The following is a 21,543-nucleotide window of genomic DNA, read 5'->3' on the forward strand; positions in this document are numbered from 1 at the left end:
TGTAATACATTAGAGTCTTACTGAATCATGATTGTATCATTCCTCATAATTGAATTTCTGCTTATTTGTGTGTGTTTGACTGATGTGTTCATTTAATCTAGGAATTTCTATAAATTTATGGCAAGAACTCATAAAGATCATGTTCCATGAAGATATTTTGTGAATTTGCTACTGTAAATATATATCAAAACCTAATTTTTGATTAGTAGTATGCATTGCTAAGAACTTCATTTGGATAAATTTAAAGACACTTTTCTCAGTATTTAAATTTTTTTGCACCCTCAGTTTCGAGAATTTCAAATTGTATCCCCAGATATTGTCCTATCATAACAAACCATGTTCCATGCTTTCAGATGTTGCATAAATCTCAATTTCAAAAAACTGACTGGTTTTGTGGTCCAATGTCACAAATTATAATTAGTAAATTAAGCTGAAGGGTAACTAGTTGATGTATTACTGCAGGACAGCATTATTGTATCTTTAAATGCTGACAAAATGTTAAATAAAAAGGAGGCATTCATAAAATTCTGTATTTAAAATGATTAATGTACAGCAAATTAAATGTAATGAGGTAAATCAACTTAATATATTATTAAATAATAATACTAAAAAAAAAATATTTAGAGTTTTTTTTTTTCCTTTTCCAGTTGATTTAAATTGAAATACGTTTTCAAATAAATTTTAAATGCACAAAACGTAAAAAAAAATAAAAAATAAAATAAAATAGATTCGTGTAAATAGCGCGAATCTGAAACCAGCAGCAAAAAGACTCGTCGGAGACCTAACACACGCACGCGCGCCCATGTGTTGTTACGCATCCATGGTAACAGTTTTAGTACTTGGAGCGTTTAGTTTCCTTTTGCATTATAAATTACATTTTCGCGTTTTCTCTGTCTGTCTGGCTTTACTGCGGCTGTGAAATGGCTCATGTCCGGACCTATAATCCGCGCGTCCGTGTGGGCAACTGGGAAGAAGACGTGACTTTAGAAGAGGTTTGTTGTATCTTACGTTTGTTGGTGTATAGTTCCGACAGAGAACACCAAACACATGTGAGTAAATGAAAAGTGTCTCTGCAGGAAACTCTCCAGAACTTCATCCTGCAAAAAGGCAGGGGTGAACTCACAGTTCAGAAAGAAGGAGCTCTGAAGCAAAACATCCTAAAACCAGTAAGTATTTATTTATTTTTTTAATGTATGAAAAGGAAGTGTTCTATTTCCTTTCGCTCCAGACCGCCAGAGGCAGTGCTAAAGCACTAGTGGAATACTCCTCGCGCTCGCGCTTGACCGAGAACCGAATAATAAAGTTGTCACCTCGTGACCAGTGACGTGCCTTGAACTATAATAACCCCTTAGCACGTCACCTCGATCTCTTTCTCATTCTCGCTTGTTGAATCGAACGTGACGATAATTTGTGCAGCTTGCTGCTGAAGAGATCTTCAGGATATATCGCGAGCTGTTTCGTCTTGATTACATCACTTCAATATACAATTGTTGGACTTACACGCATCTCGCGGCGCACAGCGATCGTGAGAGACGGATTACATCACGCAAGAGGCTTCAATCTGCTGGTTGCCGGCAAGTTTGAATGCCTCTGTGACGATATACACTCGGAAGCCCTGGCTGCCTTGGCTGAGAGCGTATACGCACCTGATCGCGACGTTAATCACTAACGTGTACCGTATTTATCGACTTTAGGGTGAGTATTGATTTAACATGGATACACTTCAATGTTCTACGTGCCCAAATGTAATGGATATTATGGATGGACATCGCCAATGTCCTGTTTGTCTCGGTATGGATCATCTTAGAGAGGCACTGACTGACCCGTGCCCGGAATGCTCCATTATGCCGCTCGCCGTGCGTCACGCTCGTCTGGCGGGTCTAGAATCGGCATCGGATAATTTGTTTCTTTTATCCAATATCACCACCGCTGATCGTAAGCGTAAGCAAACATCTCAAATTGAAAAGAAGGCTAAGAAAACCAGATCTTCTGATTTAGCACGCAAAGTTGATCAGCTGTCTTCTGCAGTTGAGTTGTTATTGCCGCTTCTGGCTAAAACTCAGCCTAAAACGGACGCACGAGAGGAGGTTCAGACTGAGTTATGTATGACATCGCCACCAACAATGCATACAGGACAGGATTTGGAAGTGATGTCCGTGGCTGCCACTGACTCATTTTTTGAAAACATTCCAGATGTTACTGCAGGTGCTGAGGCGAATCTGCCTGCAGATCCATTGCAGCATTCTGACAGTGAGACCATATCTGAGAAGTCAGGTGGGTCATCTTCAGTTGTTGCATCCCTGGAAGGAACATTAAAAGCTATGCTTGCCCGCATCAATCTAGACCCCCCTCAACCAGCAGTGGGTTCAGATAATATGTTTCTGCGTCGTGCACAGAGAACGTCATTTACGATGCCTCAGTGCAATGATTTTACAACTGTATTGGTGTCTGCATTACAAAATTCAACGAAGGCTACACGTCCCGATCAGTTAGCCCGCATACTGGCTGTAATGCAAGACCCAGAGACAGTAGGGCTTAGTAGCATGCCACCTATAGAATCTAGTGTGGCAGCGCTTATTGTATCTCCTGATGAGGCGCTTCGTGAGAATGTCCGTTGCCCCAATGTAGAGTGTAGGCGCACTGATGAATTACTGTCTCGTGCATACAATGCCACAGCGAGCCTTGGCCGTGTTTCTAATTCTTTGGCACACATGCTTGTGGCTCTACACACCTCTCTGAGAGAAACTTCATCTGACCCATTGGTGACAGACTTAACTGAGCTCACATTGCAGACTATGGGTGTTATTGCCAATCACTGTGGAACAGCCTTGGGTACTCTTGTACAAGCTCGACGACAAGTTTGGTTGGCCCAGTCCTCATTGCCAGAGGTGTGTAGGAACAATTTACGGAGATTACCATTGGTACCTGGTCGTATTTTTGGACCAGCTGCACAGGAAGCCTTGGACCGGCGTGTGTCAGTGTCTGAAACTCGCTCCCGTCATGTGGGGACCGCCTCAGGCCCCAGGCCTCCTCTAGCTGCCTCTGGTGCCCGTTTTCACAGTGCTGGTGTAAGACAGAGTTATAGATCTTCTCAACATTTCCATCATCGGAACTCTCAGACTACTCCACCACCTCCTCCACCTCCCAGACGTGGTGGGTTTCAACCACGTGGACGTCAGTCTCACGTTCGACCCCCAGGTCCCCAACGTCGTCCCCCCACCTCTACAGAAAAGCATTTGCGTGAGCGTTGACGCACACAGGTCGACAGCGGGCTGTTTCACGGAAAGTCAATTGAATCATTGGAGATCAATAACAGCAAATCAGTGGCTCTTGGCTACCCTTTCAAGAGGGTACCGTATACAGTTTCGCTGTCGACCCCCTGTTCATACCGGCGTGAGACCGACAATAGTTCACGATCCACGTCAGGCACAGGCACTTGCACACGAAGTTCAGGTGTTGTTGCGCAAAGGTGCCATAGAACAAGTCAATCCCCAAGTTCATCCCGGGGGATTTTTTTCCATTTACTTTCTGGTCACAAAGAAAGACGGCGGGTTTCGCCCTATCTTGGATTTAAGAAACTTAAATCGTTTTCTCAAGTTTCTACCATTCAGAATGTTACGCACAACAGATGTGCTACAGGCCATCATGCCACAAGATTGGTTCGTGACAATAGACTTAAAGGACGCCTATTTTCATATTCCGATTGCACCAGAGCACAGGCGGTTCCTTCGATTTGCCATAGGGGGTCAAATATTTCAGTTCAGGGTTCTTCCGTTTGGCCTGGCTTTGGCACCAAGAGTTTTTTCGAAGTTTGTCCAGGCAGCATTGGAGCCACTCCAGAGGACTGGCATGAGGGTGTTACCGTACCTGGACGACTGGCTTGTTTGTGCGGCATCACCCCAGCAAGTAATGGATCAAGCTCGTCACCTGCTGGAACACATCACAGCTTTGGGGATCACTGTGAACTGGGACAAATGCAAGCTTGTTCCGACGCAGTCAACCAGTTACATAGGCCTTGCCCTAAACTCTGTCACAATGTTGGCTTGCCCGACTTCAGAGAGAATAGGGTCAATTCTAAGAGCTATAAGAAGGCTTCGGGTGGGTCACACTCAGCGCTATGTGACTCTCTTAAGACTCTTGGGGAAGCTCACAGCAGCAACAACAGTAGTGCCACTCGGGTTGTTGTGGCTCAGGCCATTCCAGTGCTGGCTCATCCAAAAACGCTTGTGTCCGATACGAGACAAACACACAAAGATCAGAGTCACACGTCGCTGCATGCAAGCCCTAACACCTTGGTCACAGCAGCAGTTTCTCCTCAAAGGGGTTCCATTGGGACCTCCACCTGCACGCTGGGAAGTTGTAAGGACAGATGCCAGTCTTCTCGGCTGGGGAGGTGTCTGGCGCAAGAGGGGAGTGAACGGCACCTGGACAGGGGCTCTGCGCACAGCGCACATAAATGTTTTGGAACTGACAGCGGTATTCCTTACCCTTTTGCATTTTCAGACTGTTCTCAGGGGAAAGCATGTCTTGGTCCGCACGGACAACAGAGTGGCCGTTTTTTATATCAATCATCAGGGAGGAACGAGGTCACGGAGTGTGCTTCGTGTAGCTCACAATCTACTTGTTTGGGCGCAGATCAATCTGCTTTCCATCCGGGCAGCATATCTACCAGGACGACTCAATCATGCTGCAGATGCTCTCTCTCGTGGCAGGGTGTCACAGGGAGATTGGAGTCTACATTCAGACGTTGTGCAGATGATATGGAGAACATATGGGACCGCTGCGGTGGATGTGTTTGCAGACAGTCGCACGTCCCACTGTCCCCGTTGGTTTTCCCTGAGGGACGAACCAGGCTCTCTGGGCCTGGATGCATTGGCCCACGACTGGCCGGACGTGATTCTATATGCTTTTCCCCCATTACCACTGATTTGGAAGACTCTGTGTCGGGTGCGCGAATGCAGGCACCATCTGCTGTTAGTGGCTCCTCATTGGCCTGCGAGGCCGTGGTTTCAGACCCTTCTTTCAGTGTTAATAGGGCCTCCTTGTCGTCTGCCGAACAGACCGGATCTATTGAGTCAGTTGGAAGGGAGAGTTTGGCACCCACATCCGGATCGGCTGAAACTGTGGGTGTGGCCTCTGGGCCCACCAGGCCTTTCTTGGAGTGTTCACAGAGGGCCAGGGACACTGTTTTGAATGCGCGTGCTGCGTCTACACGCAAGCTGTATTCATGTAAATGGAAGGTATTCGGTGATTGGTGTTCTAACCGTAATATTGATCCATTACAGTGTTCAGTGGGATGCATTTTGGATTTCTTGCAACATCTTTTGGAGCTTGGACGTTCTGCATCTACACTTAAGGTGTATGTGGCGGCCTTATCAGCTCATCGCTCTGAGTACGGTGCTTCTTCACTTGGATCTGATCAGCTGATTGTTGCTTTCTTGAAAGGAGCTAACCGTCTTTGTCCTCCACGGGCAGTCCGGAGTCCGACATGGGATTTAAGTATGGTGCTTGGTTCCTTGTGCCAGCCCCCATTTGAGCCGATTTTGGAATCTGATATTAAGTGGCTGTCATTCAAGACTGCATTTCTTTTGGCAATTACAACTGCAAAGCGTGTAAGTGAACTCCATGCATTGTCTGTGAGTGTTCACTGTTTGCGCTGGAATGCTGAATTTAGTAGTGTCTCATTGTGGCCTAATCCGGCGTTTTTGCCCAAGGTTTTGTCTCCACATTTTAGGAACACACCTATCATGTTGGCTGCACTACCATCAGATCAAGATGACGTACGGTTGGAACTATGTCCCGTTAGGTCCTTGAGGGCTTATATTGATAGGACAGCAGCCTGGCGTAAGACAGACCAATTGTTTGTTTGCTTAAGTGATATGCGCAAAGGCGCTGCACTGTCTAAACAGAGACTGGCACACTGGGTGACTCAGGTTATTTTTCATGCGTACGAGTCTGCAGGAAAGTCTGCTCCCTCATCTATTCATTGTCACTCTACACGTGCCTTGGCAACATCTTGGGCAGCGTTTAAAGGGGTGTCGCTCTCTGAAATTTGTGCGGCAGCAACCTGGGCTTCATCATGTACATTTTCACGTTTTTACAGATTGAATGTGACTCCCTTGCCGGCAGTGTGTGCTGCAGTGCTTTCTGCCTGCCCAGATGCTTCGCAGGGGGATCCCTCGTGACTGCGTAGGTATTCGTCTTCCACTAGTGCTTTAGCACTGCCTCTGGCGGTCTGGAGCGAAAGGAAATAGAACGCTAGTTACGAATGTAACTGTGGTTCTATGACTAAGTGGAAGACCGCCAGAGTCTCTGGTCACTCGGTATTGCGAGAATGATCTAAGAGATCGAGGTGACGTGCTAAGGGGTTATTATAGTTCAAGGCACGTCACTGGTCACGAGGTGACAACTTTATTATTCGGTTCTCGGTCAAGCGCGAGCGCGAGGAGTATTCCACTAGTGCTTTAGCACTGCCTCTGGCGGTCTTCCACTTAGTCATAGAACCACAGTTACATTCGTAACTAGCGTTTTCAACAGTGTTCCAAGACGAATAGGTTATCAGATAAAACATTAATCATGGTAATTTTGAAATGGCATTGAATACGATCATTTGTATTTAGCATAATATTTACAACATTTTAAATATATTAAAAAAATACATAAAATATACTATATTTCCAAAAATACAAAAAAAAAAAAAAAAAATCTGGTGGGGACTTAAACCTAAAAAATTCTTCTTAACATTAATAATTATAGATAATTCCAATATTTAATAACAAATTGCTAAGAGTAGTATTTTTTTAAACAAAGATTAATAACTTATGTAGCATTCATCGTGAATATTAATGCATTAACTAAGGTTAACTATGAGATCTTACTGTAAAGTGATCCTATTGGTCTTTTTTATAATTCTTTTGCACTTTGTTTTTAAATGTTCAGTTTTTTTGTTATAAGAAAATAGTTATTAAACCTGTTATACTGTTTTATGACACCACTTTTTTGCAAATAAATTTCAATATTGTGATAATACCGTAAACCGTGATTAAAACCATTATCAATTAATCGCAACATGAAAATTTATACCGGCATATCCCTATGCATGTTGCATTTTTTTATTTATTTAAAGAAACCAAACCAATGGATCATTGACATTTGTGGCAATAAGAAAAGCAATAAAAGTTTTTCAGGGAGAGTGTTTTTTATATATATAAAATTATGGCATGCAGTTGCTTCAAACAGTGATATAAAGCTATTCAAAACATCAATCAATGCAAATTGTGATAATCATAATTAATAATCACAATTTCAAGGGAATAATCGACAATTATGATTTTGTGATGCAGCCCTAGTATGGGCTAGTACTTTGTGTATTTTGAATATATTTATGTCTTTTGGAAATATAGTTTAAAAATGTTTTATATATCAAACATATATTTTCAAACATATATTATTCAAATGCCACATTAGGAGCAAAACTTTATTTGTTGTCTATAACACGTGAACATAAAACATCAGCAAGGAGCAAAATAGGAATTTAAAAGGAATAAAAATCACGAAGGAACATTTAAAAAATTGTTTTAATAAGTCACTGTAAATCTAGTTTTGAACTCTAGTAGGCTATTATCCAGTATAAAAAATGTATTTCATCGAGCTTCATTGTTTGCAAAATATATTTAGCATTTATTAAAAAATATATTTCTGCTAATCAATGCTGCATTTAGAAAAAAAAAAGGTAAAATTGTGAAATACTATTGCAGTTTAAAATAGTGGTTTTCTATTTTAATATACTTTATAAAGCGTGATTACTCCAGTCTTCAATGTCACTTGATCCTTCAGAAATCATTCTAATATGCTGATTTATTATCAATGTTGGAAACAGTTGTGCTGTTTAATATTGTTTTTGTTTGTCGGGATTCTTTGGTGAATAAAACATTAAAAAGAATAGCATTTATTTAAAATAAAAATCTTTTGTAACAATATAAACTACTGTTCAAAGTTTTGGCTTCCTTTGTTTGTTTAAAAGAAATGAATACTTTAATTCAGCAAGGATGTGTTAAATTGATAAAAAGTCAAGTGATTATATAAAAGACTTATTATTAGAAAAGGTTTAGATTTTAAATAAATACAGTTCTTTTTAACTTTTTCATTCATCAAAGAATCCTGAAAAAAAGTATCACAGGTTCCTAAAAAATATTAAGCAGCACAACTGTTACCAACATTGAGAATAAATCAGCATATTAGAATGATTTCTGAAGGACCATGTGGCACTGAAGACTGGAGTAATGTCTGATGAAAATTCAGCATTGCATCACAGAAAAAAATTATATTTTAAAGTATGTTAAAATAGAAAACCACTATTTTAAATTGCAATAATATTTCACAATATTACTGTTTTTTTCTGTTTTTTATTCAAATAAACACAGCCTTGATGAGCAAAAAAAAAAATTAAAAATCTTACTGATCCCAAACCTTTTTTGCTTTTTGTGTATGCTGAATGTGAGACTGATTCAGTTTTTTTTTTTAGGTGAATTTATCAGTGTCGCCGGATGGCTTTTTGCACTTTGGAGACACGGTCATGCTGATGAACTCTGGAGGTGGAGAACACGAGCAGCGTGGATCCTGTGTCCTCAGCATCATTGCCGACAGCAGTAATATCGCGTCACAGTCTGACACTAATTCAGGCCCCCACCTTCTCGGGCCCCTTCATGTTGGAGGAGCCCACAACATGACGCCTTGTGTTAGAAACGCCTTTATCATTACAAGGTATGACACAAATGCATTTATACTCGCTTACTCGCACACACACAGTTGCTGATCTGTTTTATCATCTGTGGTCTGTGATGCAGTGTTGATGGGACCTCAGATGGAGAGGTGCTCAGATACGATCAAAGCTTTGCCCTGAGAACGACCGCAGGCTTTGCCGGAGAGGTAAACAAGCAAATGGCATGTATGTATACACAGTTTTATGTAATGGCTGCAATCTTTCAACATGCAATCTTTTTGGACTCCGCACAGCTGTTCCTCACCAGTGATCACAGAACATTTCTAAAGTGTGCTAAGAAGTCTCGACTACAGGAGTTGAGCTTAGTAGAGGAGTTTGATTTCCTTTGCTGGTGGAAGGTGATTTACTTTGACCCCCAAGAAAGGCTTGAAAATGAAGGATACCCTGTTGAGGTTCACATACTTTTAGTTCTTTTCAGATATACTTGTTGCTATTACTTAACAACTTAATAATGTGGAGTGAATGCTTTGTTTTGGCAGGTGAACAGCACGGTTTTGATTTCCCACTGTAAGACCAATCAATGTCTGGCTGCTCTTGGCAATCACATCCTATGGTAATATATTTCATATTGTAAGAGTAATTGATTCAGTTAAAGTGAGCAGGAAACAGCCAAGTGTATATACAGTCAAGCCCAAAATTATTCATACCCCTGGCGAATTCTGACTTAAAGTTGCTTTTATTCAACCAGCAAGTTTGTTTTTGACCGGAAATGACACAGGCTTCTCCCAAAAGATAATAAGACGATGTACAAGAGGCATCATTGTGGAAAAGCAAAAGTGGTGAAGAAATGGTTAGCAGACAAAAACATTAACGTTTTGCTGTGGCCCAGCCAGAGTCCTGACTTAAATCCAATTGAGAATCTGTGAAGGGAGCTAAAGATCAGGGTGATGGAAAGGAGACCCTCCAACCTGAAAGAGTTGGAGCTCATCTCTAAAAGATGAATGGCCAAAAATACCATTGGAGACGTGCAAAAAGCTGGTCAGCAATTATAGGAAGCACTTGATTGCTGTAATAGCCAATAAAGGCTTTTCTATTGATTACTAAGAAGGGTATGAATAATTTTGAACATGCCACTTTTTGTTCAAATTTATATAAAAGATGAGCAATAATTTTTTCCATAATGATGCCTCTTGTACATCATCTTATTATCTTCTGGGAGACGTCTGTGTCATTGAGGGGTATGAATAATTTCAGGCTTGACCAAATTTTGACATTTTATTCTCCAAAAACTTATTTGAAACCTTAAAAGTAGACACTTTACTTAGATTGAATGTTCTTTTTATGGACATAAAATCACTTTTGTAAATTTCTTTTGACATGGACATCTTAACATCTTATAAATATATTATTTTAAATATAATTTTATATATAGAAAACACCTGCTTGAGCTTAAGAACAGGTCTGTTTAGTTTATTGTTAATTCTGTGTAGAATAATTGCTAGTGTTTATTCATTTATTTGGTTTGTGTGTGTTTTGTGTGTTTAGGACTCCTTTTGGTAAAGAGTATGAACTCACTGCTCACACCTTCTTGGATTCCCATAAAGCTGAGCGGGACAACAACCATTGGCTGTTTTTCATGGCTCAGCCTGCCAATCAAAATCAAAGCCTGATGCAACTGCAACAACACTCAGACATAATAGATGAACAGAGAGAAAACCAAGAGGACATGCAAGTAAAAGAGTGCACTTAAGAAGAAGAGAGATGTAAGCAGAAATAACAGTTACAACAATAAATATTTTTGAAAATATATTTTATTTCTTTATACATTTACTGATAAAATTCCCTTAGTGAGCTCTGTTGATCGTTCTTGTACAAAAAAAAAAAAAAATTCCATTAAGCTCCCAAAAGGAGGCAGCATCCTCTTCATTCTCACTGCTGCCTCCTGCTGTTGACTAAAAGTTTTATTGACATGCTCAGCTCAGCATTAGTGTTTATAGCATTTATTCAGGACATCTTATACACACATTCACTGTCTCTATTTACGTTTCAATCAGCATCAATAAATATATATGCTTTTAGTAAATCAAAATTTTGCCCAATTCAGATGTTTCCGATTTTTGTTTTTCTGCCCATTTTTCCGTTTATTTTTCTTCTTTCTTGGTTTTGAGTTTGCTTCCACTTTCTTTCCTTTGATACGGTTTCTTTGTTTCCTCTTGGACACCTATACGGAGAACAAGAAATCATGTGTTTCTGTCATAACCACACACACAGATATCTGAGCGTCTCTACGCTACTGTTCAAAAGTTTGGGGTTTGCTTTTAGCATCCTTGCTTTTACTCAGCAAGGATGCAGTAAATTGATCAGTGACAGGTAAAGACATTTTTCTATCACAGGAATAAATAAGATTTTGAATGGATAAAAATAGAATACAGTTATTATTATTGTAATAATATTTCACAAAACCACTGTATTTTTGAACAAACAAATAAATAAATGATTCAAAAAAATCAAACAGACGTACATCTGCAATACAATTGTAATTGCATGTTAATTGTAAATCTAACCCTACACCATTTTTGTCTTGTTTTAGGGTTTAGTGAAAGATGAGGAAGTATGTTGAAATGTTTTTAATGTGTCTGCACAAAAATCATTATTTCACAGTAATTTCTGTCAGTAAAGGCCAGTGAATCACACATGATCGCAACTGTCATATTGCTTAATCCGAAAGAATCGAGAGACAGAAAAGAATAGCAAAGGTTTTTAATAGGACAGAGACATGGTACATACAATCAATGTGAAACAGTCATATGTAACCAATGACATGATCATTCATACATGAACACATATACAAAAAATAAATAAGGAATTGGAAAATAGGACAGGAGATATAAATAAAGGGTTCAGGAGGAAGGGAGATTTAAATCGCTAGTTTACGTTTTTCCACATGGTCCACTCGCTCCACTCAGAGAGGAGCAGCAGGTCTCTGCAGCGGACCCTTAGTTTCGAGATGGAGCCCTCGACTTGGATCTTTGAGCGCTCTTCCCATTCTTTAGTCTTGAGCTGAGAAGATACAGAAGCAGAAAACAAGAGAATTAATTACTGTTAGTTTCTTAAAGGGAACCCTGGGTGTTATGAGATGTATGGCTTAAAATAACATAAATGATGTCCCTTATTGAAATAGGTAGTAGAAAACCCATGAAAGATTTACGTTATTTAAAAAAATCCACATCGTTTTATACATATTTTGAACTCTGGGGGGCGCCATTATGGCAAAAAATGGTTGCGCTTAACCACGGTTGCTGTTTTTACCACAACACAATTCAGAATACACAACTCTGAAAATACTAATATGAAGACCACAGATACTGAAAGAGCTTACAGGTAGTGATGGATATAACCGTATGCTTAAACCAAATGCTGTACCATCATGCCCCCGAATATCGAGTGAAAGAGAAAATCTTTCAGTGGCTGCGGTGTCTTGACAAGCATCGGCATGTTTACATCCTGCCAGGATGGCATCTAGCGTTTCTTGTCTCTGCCGTTTGTAAGCTCTTTTAGCAGCTTTGGTCTACTAAAGGCCTCAAAGGCATCAGGGCTAAAGTGGAGAGAACAAAGACATGGGTATTTAGGAAGTTTTATTTATCCACAGGCAGCTTCCCATTCTTCTTATCTCTAGGAAAAGCAATGAAGACTTACATCACTTTTCTTGTTGCCCTTCAACTGAAAATTACAGCTAAAAGCTGCACAATGTGGTATCATATTAGTATTTTATTTTCTGAGTTTACATCCTGCCAGGATGGCATCTAGCTAGCTTTGTAAGCTCTTTCAGTAGCTGTAGTCTACTTAAAGTCCCCATGAAATCAAAAATAAAGTTTTTTGGCTTTTAGTATGAATATGTTAGCCTTAAGGTTATCTATAAGCTAGTTTGCGTCAAAACAACAACAAAATTTGTGTTTACAAAATAAGACCATTCAAAACTTACAGCCTCTCACTTCCGCCAATATGAATCAACAATTTTGATGACATCGCGCTGCACTTCAGCTTCTCATCAAACGTTCTGTCCAATCAAATGCTCTCTAGAATCTGTAGTGTCCCGCCCCCTACACTATAAATAGATGTTGAAGCTGCGGCTGAGATTGGTCACTTGTTCACAGTGTTAGTGTTTTCTGTTTGGTGAATGGCATGTAGTGCACAACGTAGGCGATTGAAAACGATTCAGACGACGTAAATATGCTTTCCATTGGGGCAAATGAGGTCTGGTTTCGATAGAAATTGAACGCTATTGGCTATTTTAAAAAGTGGGCGGGGCTGCGTGATATGTCCCACCCTGTTTTCCTGTTTCAGTTAAAATTATGTCACCACATAGAATAACACTGCGTGTTTTAAGACACTTCAGTGGACCTTTAAAGCTTCAAAGGCATCAGGGCTGAAGTGGAGAGAACAAAGACGCTGGTCTTTAGGAAGTCCATAAGCATCTTTCCATTCTTTGTTCCTCTTCTTATCGCTAGAAAAAGCAGTGAAGACTTACATTGATTCTCTTGTTGCCCTTTGACTGACAATTACAACCAAAAGCCACACAATGCAGCATCGTATCAGTATTTTATTTTCAGAGTCGTGCTGCGGTAAAAATAGCAACAGGTCGCAGCATTAGCTCACTGAATGCAGCCATTTCACATCATCGAAACAATGGCGAACCATGTGGATTTTTTAAATAACGTAAGTCTTTCATGGGTTTTCTGCTGCTATTTTAGTAAGAGACATAATTTAGTTATATTTACCCATTTAGGGCCTTAATACACAGGGTTCCCTTTAAAGGGACAGTTCTTCCTAAAATAAAAAAAATATGACTTTCAGTGAGTAATGACTTGATTTTTAGTCTGTTCCTCACAGAAATTCAGTAGCTTTGAATGTATTTTATTATACTTCTAAAGTTTTTCTTTGGCATTTTCAGAGCTTTTCCATAGAACAAAGAAAGAAGAGCATGTCGTACCTCGCCAGTGTCTCGTATCTGGTACTCAATCTGATGCTTCAGAGGAAAGAAACTGTGGGGCTGTGGCCAGGTCGAGGGAGGCGTCACCTCCAATTCTATGATTGGCTTGTCACTCAACTCGTTTTTTATATCGCAGATTGTAATGCTTGGATCCGCTGGCTTAACTAGGACAAACAGAGAAAACACATTTAGTCAGTGATTATGCGCTTTAGTATGGCGCCGTTTTAGTGCCACGTTACAAAAATTGTAAAAATCTAAGATTCCGAGTTGTGATATTTCGAGAATAGAGTCAAAATTACGAGAATAAAGTCAAAATAAATAAAAATAAAGTGTTTCGAGGAAATAGTCGAAATGTTTTTTAAAATAAAGTCTAAATGTTTTGAGATTAAAGTCAAATTTAAGAGAATTAATTTGTAGCAATTACGAGATTAAAGGGAATATTTTGGGAGTATATTCTAGCCTTTTGTGCATGCAAATGGCCTGGATTGGGAGCACCGGGAGATATGTCTCAGATAAATCTGTCAGTTTTATAGTGAAATACAAACAATATGTCTATTACAATAATGTATTTTTCACGCTTTTTAATGTGGCATGACAGATTGCTGTTTTCACCTCTGATGTGACTCCGATTACGGTGAGACATTTGTTTCATTGAATTAGGCTATACTGTTTTTTTTTTCATTCCTTCTGATGTTTCATCACATTTATATCATGCTATAAACTTGAAATAAAGAGAAAAAACACATTTATAATTTAATTTTGTGATGAAATGGACAAAATTATTTTGCAGACATTTTATGCAGACTCATACCAACTTGTGGAAAACACGCATCCGATGTCCACATTAAACTACATTTTCTCCCAGTTTCTGTTAATAATATACTATAGTTAATGTCTGTTTTCATTTATTAAATTAAATTTGAAATAATCCATTGTTTTATTATTTTATATTGTTTTGAATGGATAGTTCACCCAAAAATGATATTTCGGTCATAATTTACTCACCCTCAAGTTATTCCAAACCTGTATGAGTTTTTTTCTCTTTGAAATGTATACTTTGAAGAATGTTGGTAACCTAACAGTTGATGGTAGCTATTGACTTCCATAGTATGGACAAAATACTCTTTGGTTGCCAATATCCATCAAAATACCTTTATTTGTGACCCTGGACCACAAAGCCAGTCTCAAGTAGTATAGGTATATTTGTAGCAATAGCCAAAAATACATTGTATGAAAATTATTGATTTTTCTTTTATGGCAAAAATCAAGATCATGTTCCATGAGGATATTTTGTAAATTTCCTAACGTAAATATATCAAATCTTAATTTTTGATTGGTAATATGCATTGCTAAGAACTTTATTTGGACAACTTTTAAGGCGATTTTTTTTTTTTTTTTTTTTGCGCCCTCAGATTCTGGATTTTCAAATAATTCAGCTTTCAGATTAATAAATATACATCTCAATTTAAAAAAAAAAATCCCTTATGACTGGTTTTGTGGTCCAGGGTCACATTTGTGTTCAACAGACGAAAGAAACTCATACAGGTTTAGAACAACTTGAGGATGAGTAAATGACATAGTTTCCTCTAACCCACATACTCACCGATGTCTCGCAGATAGAAGCTGTGGTCAGTTTTCATATAGCAGCATGTTGAAAACGCCTCCCCTGTTATTAGCAGCCGCTCAGACTCTTCAGAGTATGAATTGGTGGAATGTGGGAGAAAAAAAAATTTCCCATCCACGGACTGTGACACCCAGTCACCATTATCCCTAAATAGATACAACAAGCATTCCTGGTTGAGTCAACGATAACATAAGCGTAATGTATCTGTGGGTGTGTCTCAATTTCTGATACCTCATATTACGAAGTCTAAGAGCATCAAATTCATCTGAGGTCCAGGTGCATTTGATGTTTTCAGCGCAGGAAAATGTTTCAGCTGTGCAGTTGATTTTGAAACCTGTAAAGGAAGAAAGAAATACACTGATGCTTGAATACTCTGACCAAAAACCGAAAGTAACTGCCTTCCTGCTTTGTGGCCCAGACTGTCAATGACTCAACAGGCAGCTTTTTTATGAAGTCATTTTTTAAGGAAACTAGTTTCAGGCTCCCTTCCATAGCATCATAACATTGCATCTACGCAATTTAAATAAAGGTTCCAGAAGGTGTTTTTCTGGGTTCCCCAAAGAATCTTTTAGTGAACTGTTCTTTAAAAAAAACAATGTAAAGAACTTTTCCACTACACTTCTTTAGTATTTTTGTCTTGTTTTCTAGCATAAATATCTAAAAATTCAGGATCAGGTTGCACACTCTTAAAAATAAAGGTGCTTTAAAAGGTTCTTCACAGCGATAGAAGAGCCATTTTTGGTTCCACAAAGAACCATTCAGTCAAAGATTCTTTAAAGAACCATCTCTTTCATACCTTTTTATAATCTAAAGAACCTTCTTTCGCCACAAAGAACCTTTTGTGAAACAGAAAGATTCTTCAGATGTTAAAGGTTCTTTATTTAGACAAAAAAAAGTTCTTCTATGGCATCGTGAAGCACCTTTACTTTTAAGAGTGCATTTACTGGACAAGTAAAATGACTTAAGATTATGTCTTGTTTTCTGAAAAAATTACCCAAAAAATATCTGACAATGGGGCAAGAAAAATAATCTTGTTTAGCCTTTGATTTAAGATTATTTTTCTTACCCTATTGGCAGATATTTCACTTGTCCAGTAAATGCACTCTTCAAAATAAAAGTGCTTCACGATGCCATAGAAGAACCTTTTTTGTTGTAAGAAAGAGATGGTTCTTTAAAGAACCTTTGACTGAATGGTCCTTTGTGGAAACAAAAATGGTTCTTCTATGGCATCACTGTGAAGAACCTTTTAAAGCACCTTTATTTTTAAGAGTGTGCATCCTGATCCTGAATTTTAAGATATTTTAGACAAAAATACTAAAGAAGAAAATATTTTTTTGCAGTGTAGTGGAAAAGTTCTTTACATTGGCTTTTTTTAAGAACGTTTTAGGCAAAAACTAACAATTTTTTATTTTATTTATTTATTTTTTTCAGAAAACAAGACATAATATCTTAAGTCATTTTACTTGTCAAGTAAATGCATCCTGATTTAAGAATTCCTAGATATTTATACTAGAAAACAAGACAAAAATACTATAGTGTATAAAGAAAAAGGAATGTTGGATGTTCAAGGTTTTTCAAGGGACCATAGATGCCAGTAGAGAAGACTGCACCATTTTTAATTTATTTTTAAGAATGTAATGATCTAGATCAATGGTTCCCAACTAGTTTTACTTCAGAACCCAGATGTTACATTTAAATAGGTGAAAAAAAGAAAAAGAAAATTCCAAAAAGGTTCTAGACATCAGCAAGATTCTACCCACTGATTTTTTTAAAAATAAAGGTTTTTGATTGGCATCAATGGTTCCATGAAGAACCTTCAACATCCATGAAACCTTATTTCACAAAAGATCCTTTAGATTATCTAAATTTTCTTCATTCTAAAAAAAAAAGGTTCTTTTAAGAACTGTTCAATGGAAGGATCTGTGAGGAACTAAAAATTATGGATGTGCCCGAATAGAGGGTGTGCACTTACATCACGATTTGGTCAGTTACCCAGATGCGTGGATATATTGGTGATACTTAGATGTAAACAACAGCATTGATTGCATGGTTAATGTACTACTGAATACGTTGCTCTGCTGTTTTATGCTGTCAAAACCATGGAAAAACGTGTGGAAGCTGCTAAATCATTAAGAGAAATACTTATTAAGGAGGAAAGGGTGCAGTATTTTTGACAAACTAAAGTTTATAGGTAGTAAAGATACATACAGGCAGTATTAATTAAGATATTAGCCTAATTATTTCACCTACCTGACCGGAATTTAAAAGAGTTTATATACAGTATAGTTACTCATTAGTGTTTGTGACTGTGAGGACACCATTAGTAAGTATCACTGATCTTGAATATGGAATGAATTTTGCAAAGTTAAAACTCATTTACTGCTTAATTGTACGTATTTTATTTAGCTGTGCCTTCCTAACTCTGTTTACTCATTCCACTGTGAGTAAAATAATGTGGTTTTGTGGTTTAAAACATTGTGGACAGTGTTTTAATGTGTAATGTATTAATGCAATATCGGATGTTTAACTCATGCCATGGTTAATGAATATCCGGATGCCACATCTTTGCAAGTGCAAATACCAGTGTTTTTTCGACAGGCCATATTGCTGGCACTGAACATAAACAACGCCACTGAACTGAACAAAACTCGCATAATTTGCTGATTATTGCGGCTGAAAATGGTCAATTGTTGTCATGTTTTGAGCTGTACTTATTGGTCAGACCAGAAAAAAAAAAAACATTTGGAGTACCATAGACTGCCAAATGTTATAGCAAATCAAGGAGAAGAGTGCAAAAACACTGTGAGCAAAAGGCATTTGTGGTTTGGCCAAACTGAACCAGGATTTCCAGGGCAAGAATCTTGACAACATTCATGTTTGTTCTTATCATTTACATTCAGGTAGGTGAAATATTAGGCTAGTATCTTTATCACCTATTAACTTTAGTTTATCAAACTGTTGTGCCCTTTCCTGCTTACTAAGTCTTTCTCTATATGATTTAGTAGCTTCCACTTTTTTTCTGTGGTTTCAGACAGCATAAATTAGCAGAACAATGTATTCAGTAGTTCAATAACCTTGCAATCCATGCTGTTTTTTTACATCCGAGTTTCGCTAATATAGCTGCACATCTGGGTAACTGACCAAACCGTGATGTAAGTGCAAACCTTACATGGATTCTATTTACAGTAAGTGAATATAGTATTTTCTTAGTGGTTATATATTCTGTTTACACTATGTAAAAAAAATATTTTCTTTGCAATAATATTAGATGCTACTTAGTGCAAGTGGCAGATATTTGTGCCTCAGTATAGTAGTACATTATAAACCAGTATGCAATAAAAACATATTGAGTGTAAATGCTCATTTTTATTAAAAATTATTAAATGGATGCCGCCTTGGGACAATAAAGCCATTCCTACACCTAACCCTAACCGATAAAAACTAATGAGGTCCTTTCTTTCTTTTTATTGAAAATGAATGCCTTTTCAATCTGATATGTGACTCTGGATGACTAAACCGGTCTTAAGTAGCATGGGTATATGTGTAGCAATAGCCAACAATACACTGTATGAGTCAAAATTATTTTTCATTTATACCAAAATTCGTTAGGATATTAAGTAAAGATCATGTTCCATGAATATATTTTGTAAATTTCCTACCGTAAATATATTAAAACTTAATTTTTGATTAGTAATATGCATTGCTAAGATCTTCATTTGAACAACTTTCAAAGGCGATTTTCTTGCACCCTCAGATTTTAGATTTTCAGAGTTGTATCTCAGGCAATTATTGTCCTATCCTAACAAACCATACATCAATGGAAAGCTTATTTATTTGGTTATTATTTATTATAATCTAAATTTTGGGTCACATGTGATGTGAAAAGGAAGAAAAACAATTTCGGCAAAAGGTGGATTCAAACTCGGGTCTATCAAGTCGAAAAGTCACCATACGCGCTTTCCCACCTACAAGTACACTGCCGCTCAAAAGTTTGGGATAAGTACGATTTTTAATGTTTTTTAAAGACGATTGCATTTATTTGATTAAAAATACAGAAAATTTGTAATATTGTGAAATAATATTGCAATTTAAAATAATGGTTTCTATTTCAATATATTTCAAAATATAATTTATTCCTGTCACGCAAAGCTGAAATTTCAGCATCATCACTCGAGCCTTCAATGTTTGGGGTCAGTAAATTTTTTCTTTTTGTCTTTGTTAGAAAGAAATGAATACTTTTATTCAGCAATAATGTGTTAAATTAATAAAAAGTGACAGTAAATACTTATATTGTTAGAAAAGATTGCTATTTTGAATAAATGCTGTTCTTTTTAACATATTTTTCATCAAGGAATCCTGAAAAAACACACAGGTTCCAAAATATATTAAGCAGCACAATTTTCCAGCATTGATTATAAATCAGCATATTAGAATGATTTTTGAAGGATCATGTGACACTGAAGACTGGAGTAATGACTGATGAAAATTCTGTTTTAAAGTATATTAAAATAAAGAACACTATTTTAAATTGCAATAATATTTCATAATATTACATTTTTTTCTGTATTTTGAATCAAATAAACGCAGCCTTGGTGAGCAGAAAAGACTTCTTTAAAAAACATTAAAGATCTTAGTAAACCCAAACTGTTGAGTGGCAGTGTACGCCACTGGAAAACATTTCTTGGTATCTGTCTTTTAAAATGCTGACTAGCCCAACCACGAGTTTGTGGCCGGAGTAAATTCCTTACGCCAACAAGGCGATCTATTTGCACTTAAGCGTTATTGAAATGTTCTTCACACTTCACTTTTAAAAAATAACGCTTCTTTATTGGCATTGATGGTTTCATGAACCTTCAAAACTCTTTTGATTATTAAAATGATCTTTACACTAAAGAAGGAACTTTTTCCTTGAAAGGATCTTTGGGGAACCAAAAATTGTTCTTTCATGGCATCACTAAAAAGCCCACTTTATTTTTTAATTTTTTAATTTATCCACAAAAGCCCCTTTATTTTTTAATTTTTTAATTTATCCACAAAAGCCCCTTTATTTTTTAGGAGTATAAGGAAAAAATGGTTCTTCTAGGAACTGTTCACTAAGAAGTTCTTTGAGAAACCAAAAATTCTTCATCTATGGCATTGCTGTGAAAACCCCCTTTTGTAGCCTTTATTTTTAAGAGTCTATGGCAAACCTCAATCATACATCATGGCTTATTCCTAACCATAAAAATTCAGTAGATGTTCCCACCTGTAGCTTCTTTAGACCTGTCGAGCAGGAGATAGGTGTAGTCTTCAAGACCTGCCTTACTCCAGCAGGTGTAATTCCCGGTTAGGTCTTCGTCCAGGTCAATCACGGTCAAATTCCGCCCGCTGAGTTTTTCATAGTCTGATTGCGGTAATTTTTCGCCCTCGCGTCTCCATTCGATGTTGTCTTTATCTGTTCTACAGGTCAGGGTCACTTTTGTGTGTCTCTCAGCAATTTCAACTGCATAAAGAGAAACAATTCAGAACACAGAAAGGGTGCCACACCTCTCTCTAAATCTGTGTGTACGTTTGTGGAAACTAAATGTGACCCTGGACCACAAAACCAGTCGTATAGAAGGGGTATATTTGTAGCAATAGCCAAAAATACATTAGTGATTTTTCTTGTATGCCAAAAATCAATAGAGTATTAAATATATTCATGTTCCATGAAGACTTCCTACCGCAAATATATCAAAACTTTTTTGATTGGTAATATGCATTGCTAAAAACTTCATTTGAACAACTTTAAAGTTGCACCCTCAGATTCCAGATTTTCAAATAGTTGTATCTCAGCCAAATATTGTCCTATCCTAACAAACCATACATTAATGGAAAGCTTATTTATTAAAAAAATGGACCTTTATGACTGGTTTTGTGGTCCGGGGTCACAAAAGTCTGTGAAATAATAGGCTAGAAAAGCCTAACCGTATAAAAGCATCTTTAGATGAACAAAGTATATTTATTTATACTCAAAATATTTATTATATGTCCAGTGAATACTTTTCAGGGTAGAAACCCAGAAGTCGGGAATCCCCACTATGATACAAAAACTGTGTGTGTGTTTGTGGGTACTCATGCTTAAATAATGATATGGTCAGTACACTCACATTTCTCAGGGAAAGAGTTAAGCGCGGACATCCTCACTATGGACAAACTGAAGATGATGACCCATGTCGACCAAACCAT

The 21,543-nt window shown here is 37.6% G+C and overlaps 2 protein-coding genes across 3 annotated transcripts; one reads left to right on the top strand and one right to left on the bottom strand.

Moving 5' to 3' along the window:
• Positions 1-837: 837 nt before the first annotated feature.
• On the top strand, positions 838-11,287 carry cfap161 (cilia and flagella associated protein 161). 2 transcript variants are annotated; one of them, XM_073850647.1, is made up of 7 exons: positions 838-992; positions 1,077-1,166; positions 8,525-8,763; positions 8,847-8,928; positions 9,016-9,174; positions 9,262-9,335; positions 10,268-11,287. In XM_073850647.1, the coding sequence occupies exons 1-7, from the start codon at positions 921-923 to the stop codon at positions 10,470-10,472; spliced, it is 921 nt and encodes a 306-aa protein (XP_073706748.1). In that variant the 5' UTR covers positions 838-920; the 3' UTR covers positions 10,473-11,287. The 2 variants fall into 2 exon arrangements, with proteins under 2 accessions (XP_073706748.1, XP_073706749.1); XM_073850648.1 differs by lacking the exons at positions 838-992; positions 1,077-1,166 and adding an exon at positions 5,618-6,189.
• On the bottom strand, positions 11,288-21,543 carry il12b2 (interleukin 12B 2). The gene is made up of 6 exons (XM_073850649.1): positions 21,465-21,543; positions 20,582-20,818; positions 15,568-15,670; positions 15,316-15,482; positions 13,713-13,876; positions 11,288-11,782 (listed from the first exon to the last, which is right to left on the bottom strand). Exons 1-6 carry the CDS (start codon positions 21,541-21,543, stop codon positions 11,648-11,650), a joined length of 885 nt encoding a protein of 294 aa, XP_073706750.1. The 3' UTR covers positions 11,288-11,647.

The sequence above is a fragment of the Garra rufa genome, chromosome 11 (assembly GCF_049309525.1).
Source record: "Garra rufa chromosome 11, GarRuf1.0, whole genome shotgun sequence".
Lineage (NCBI taxonomy): Eukaryota > Metazoa > Chordata > Actinopteri > Cypriniformes > Cyprinidae > Garra > Garra rufa.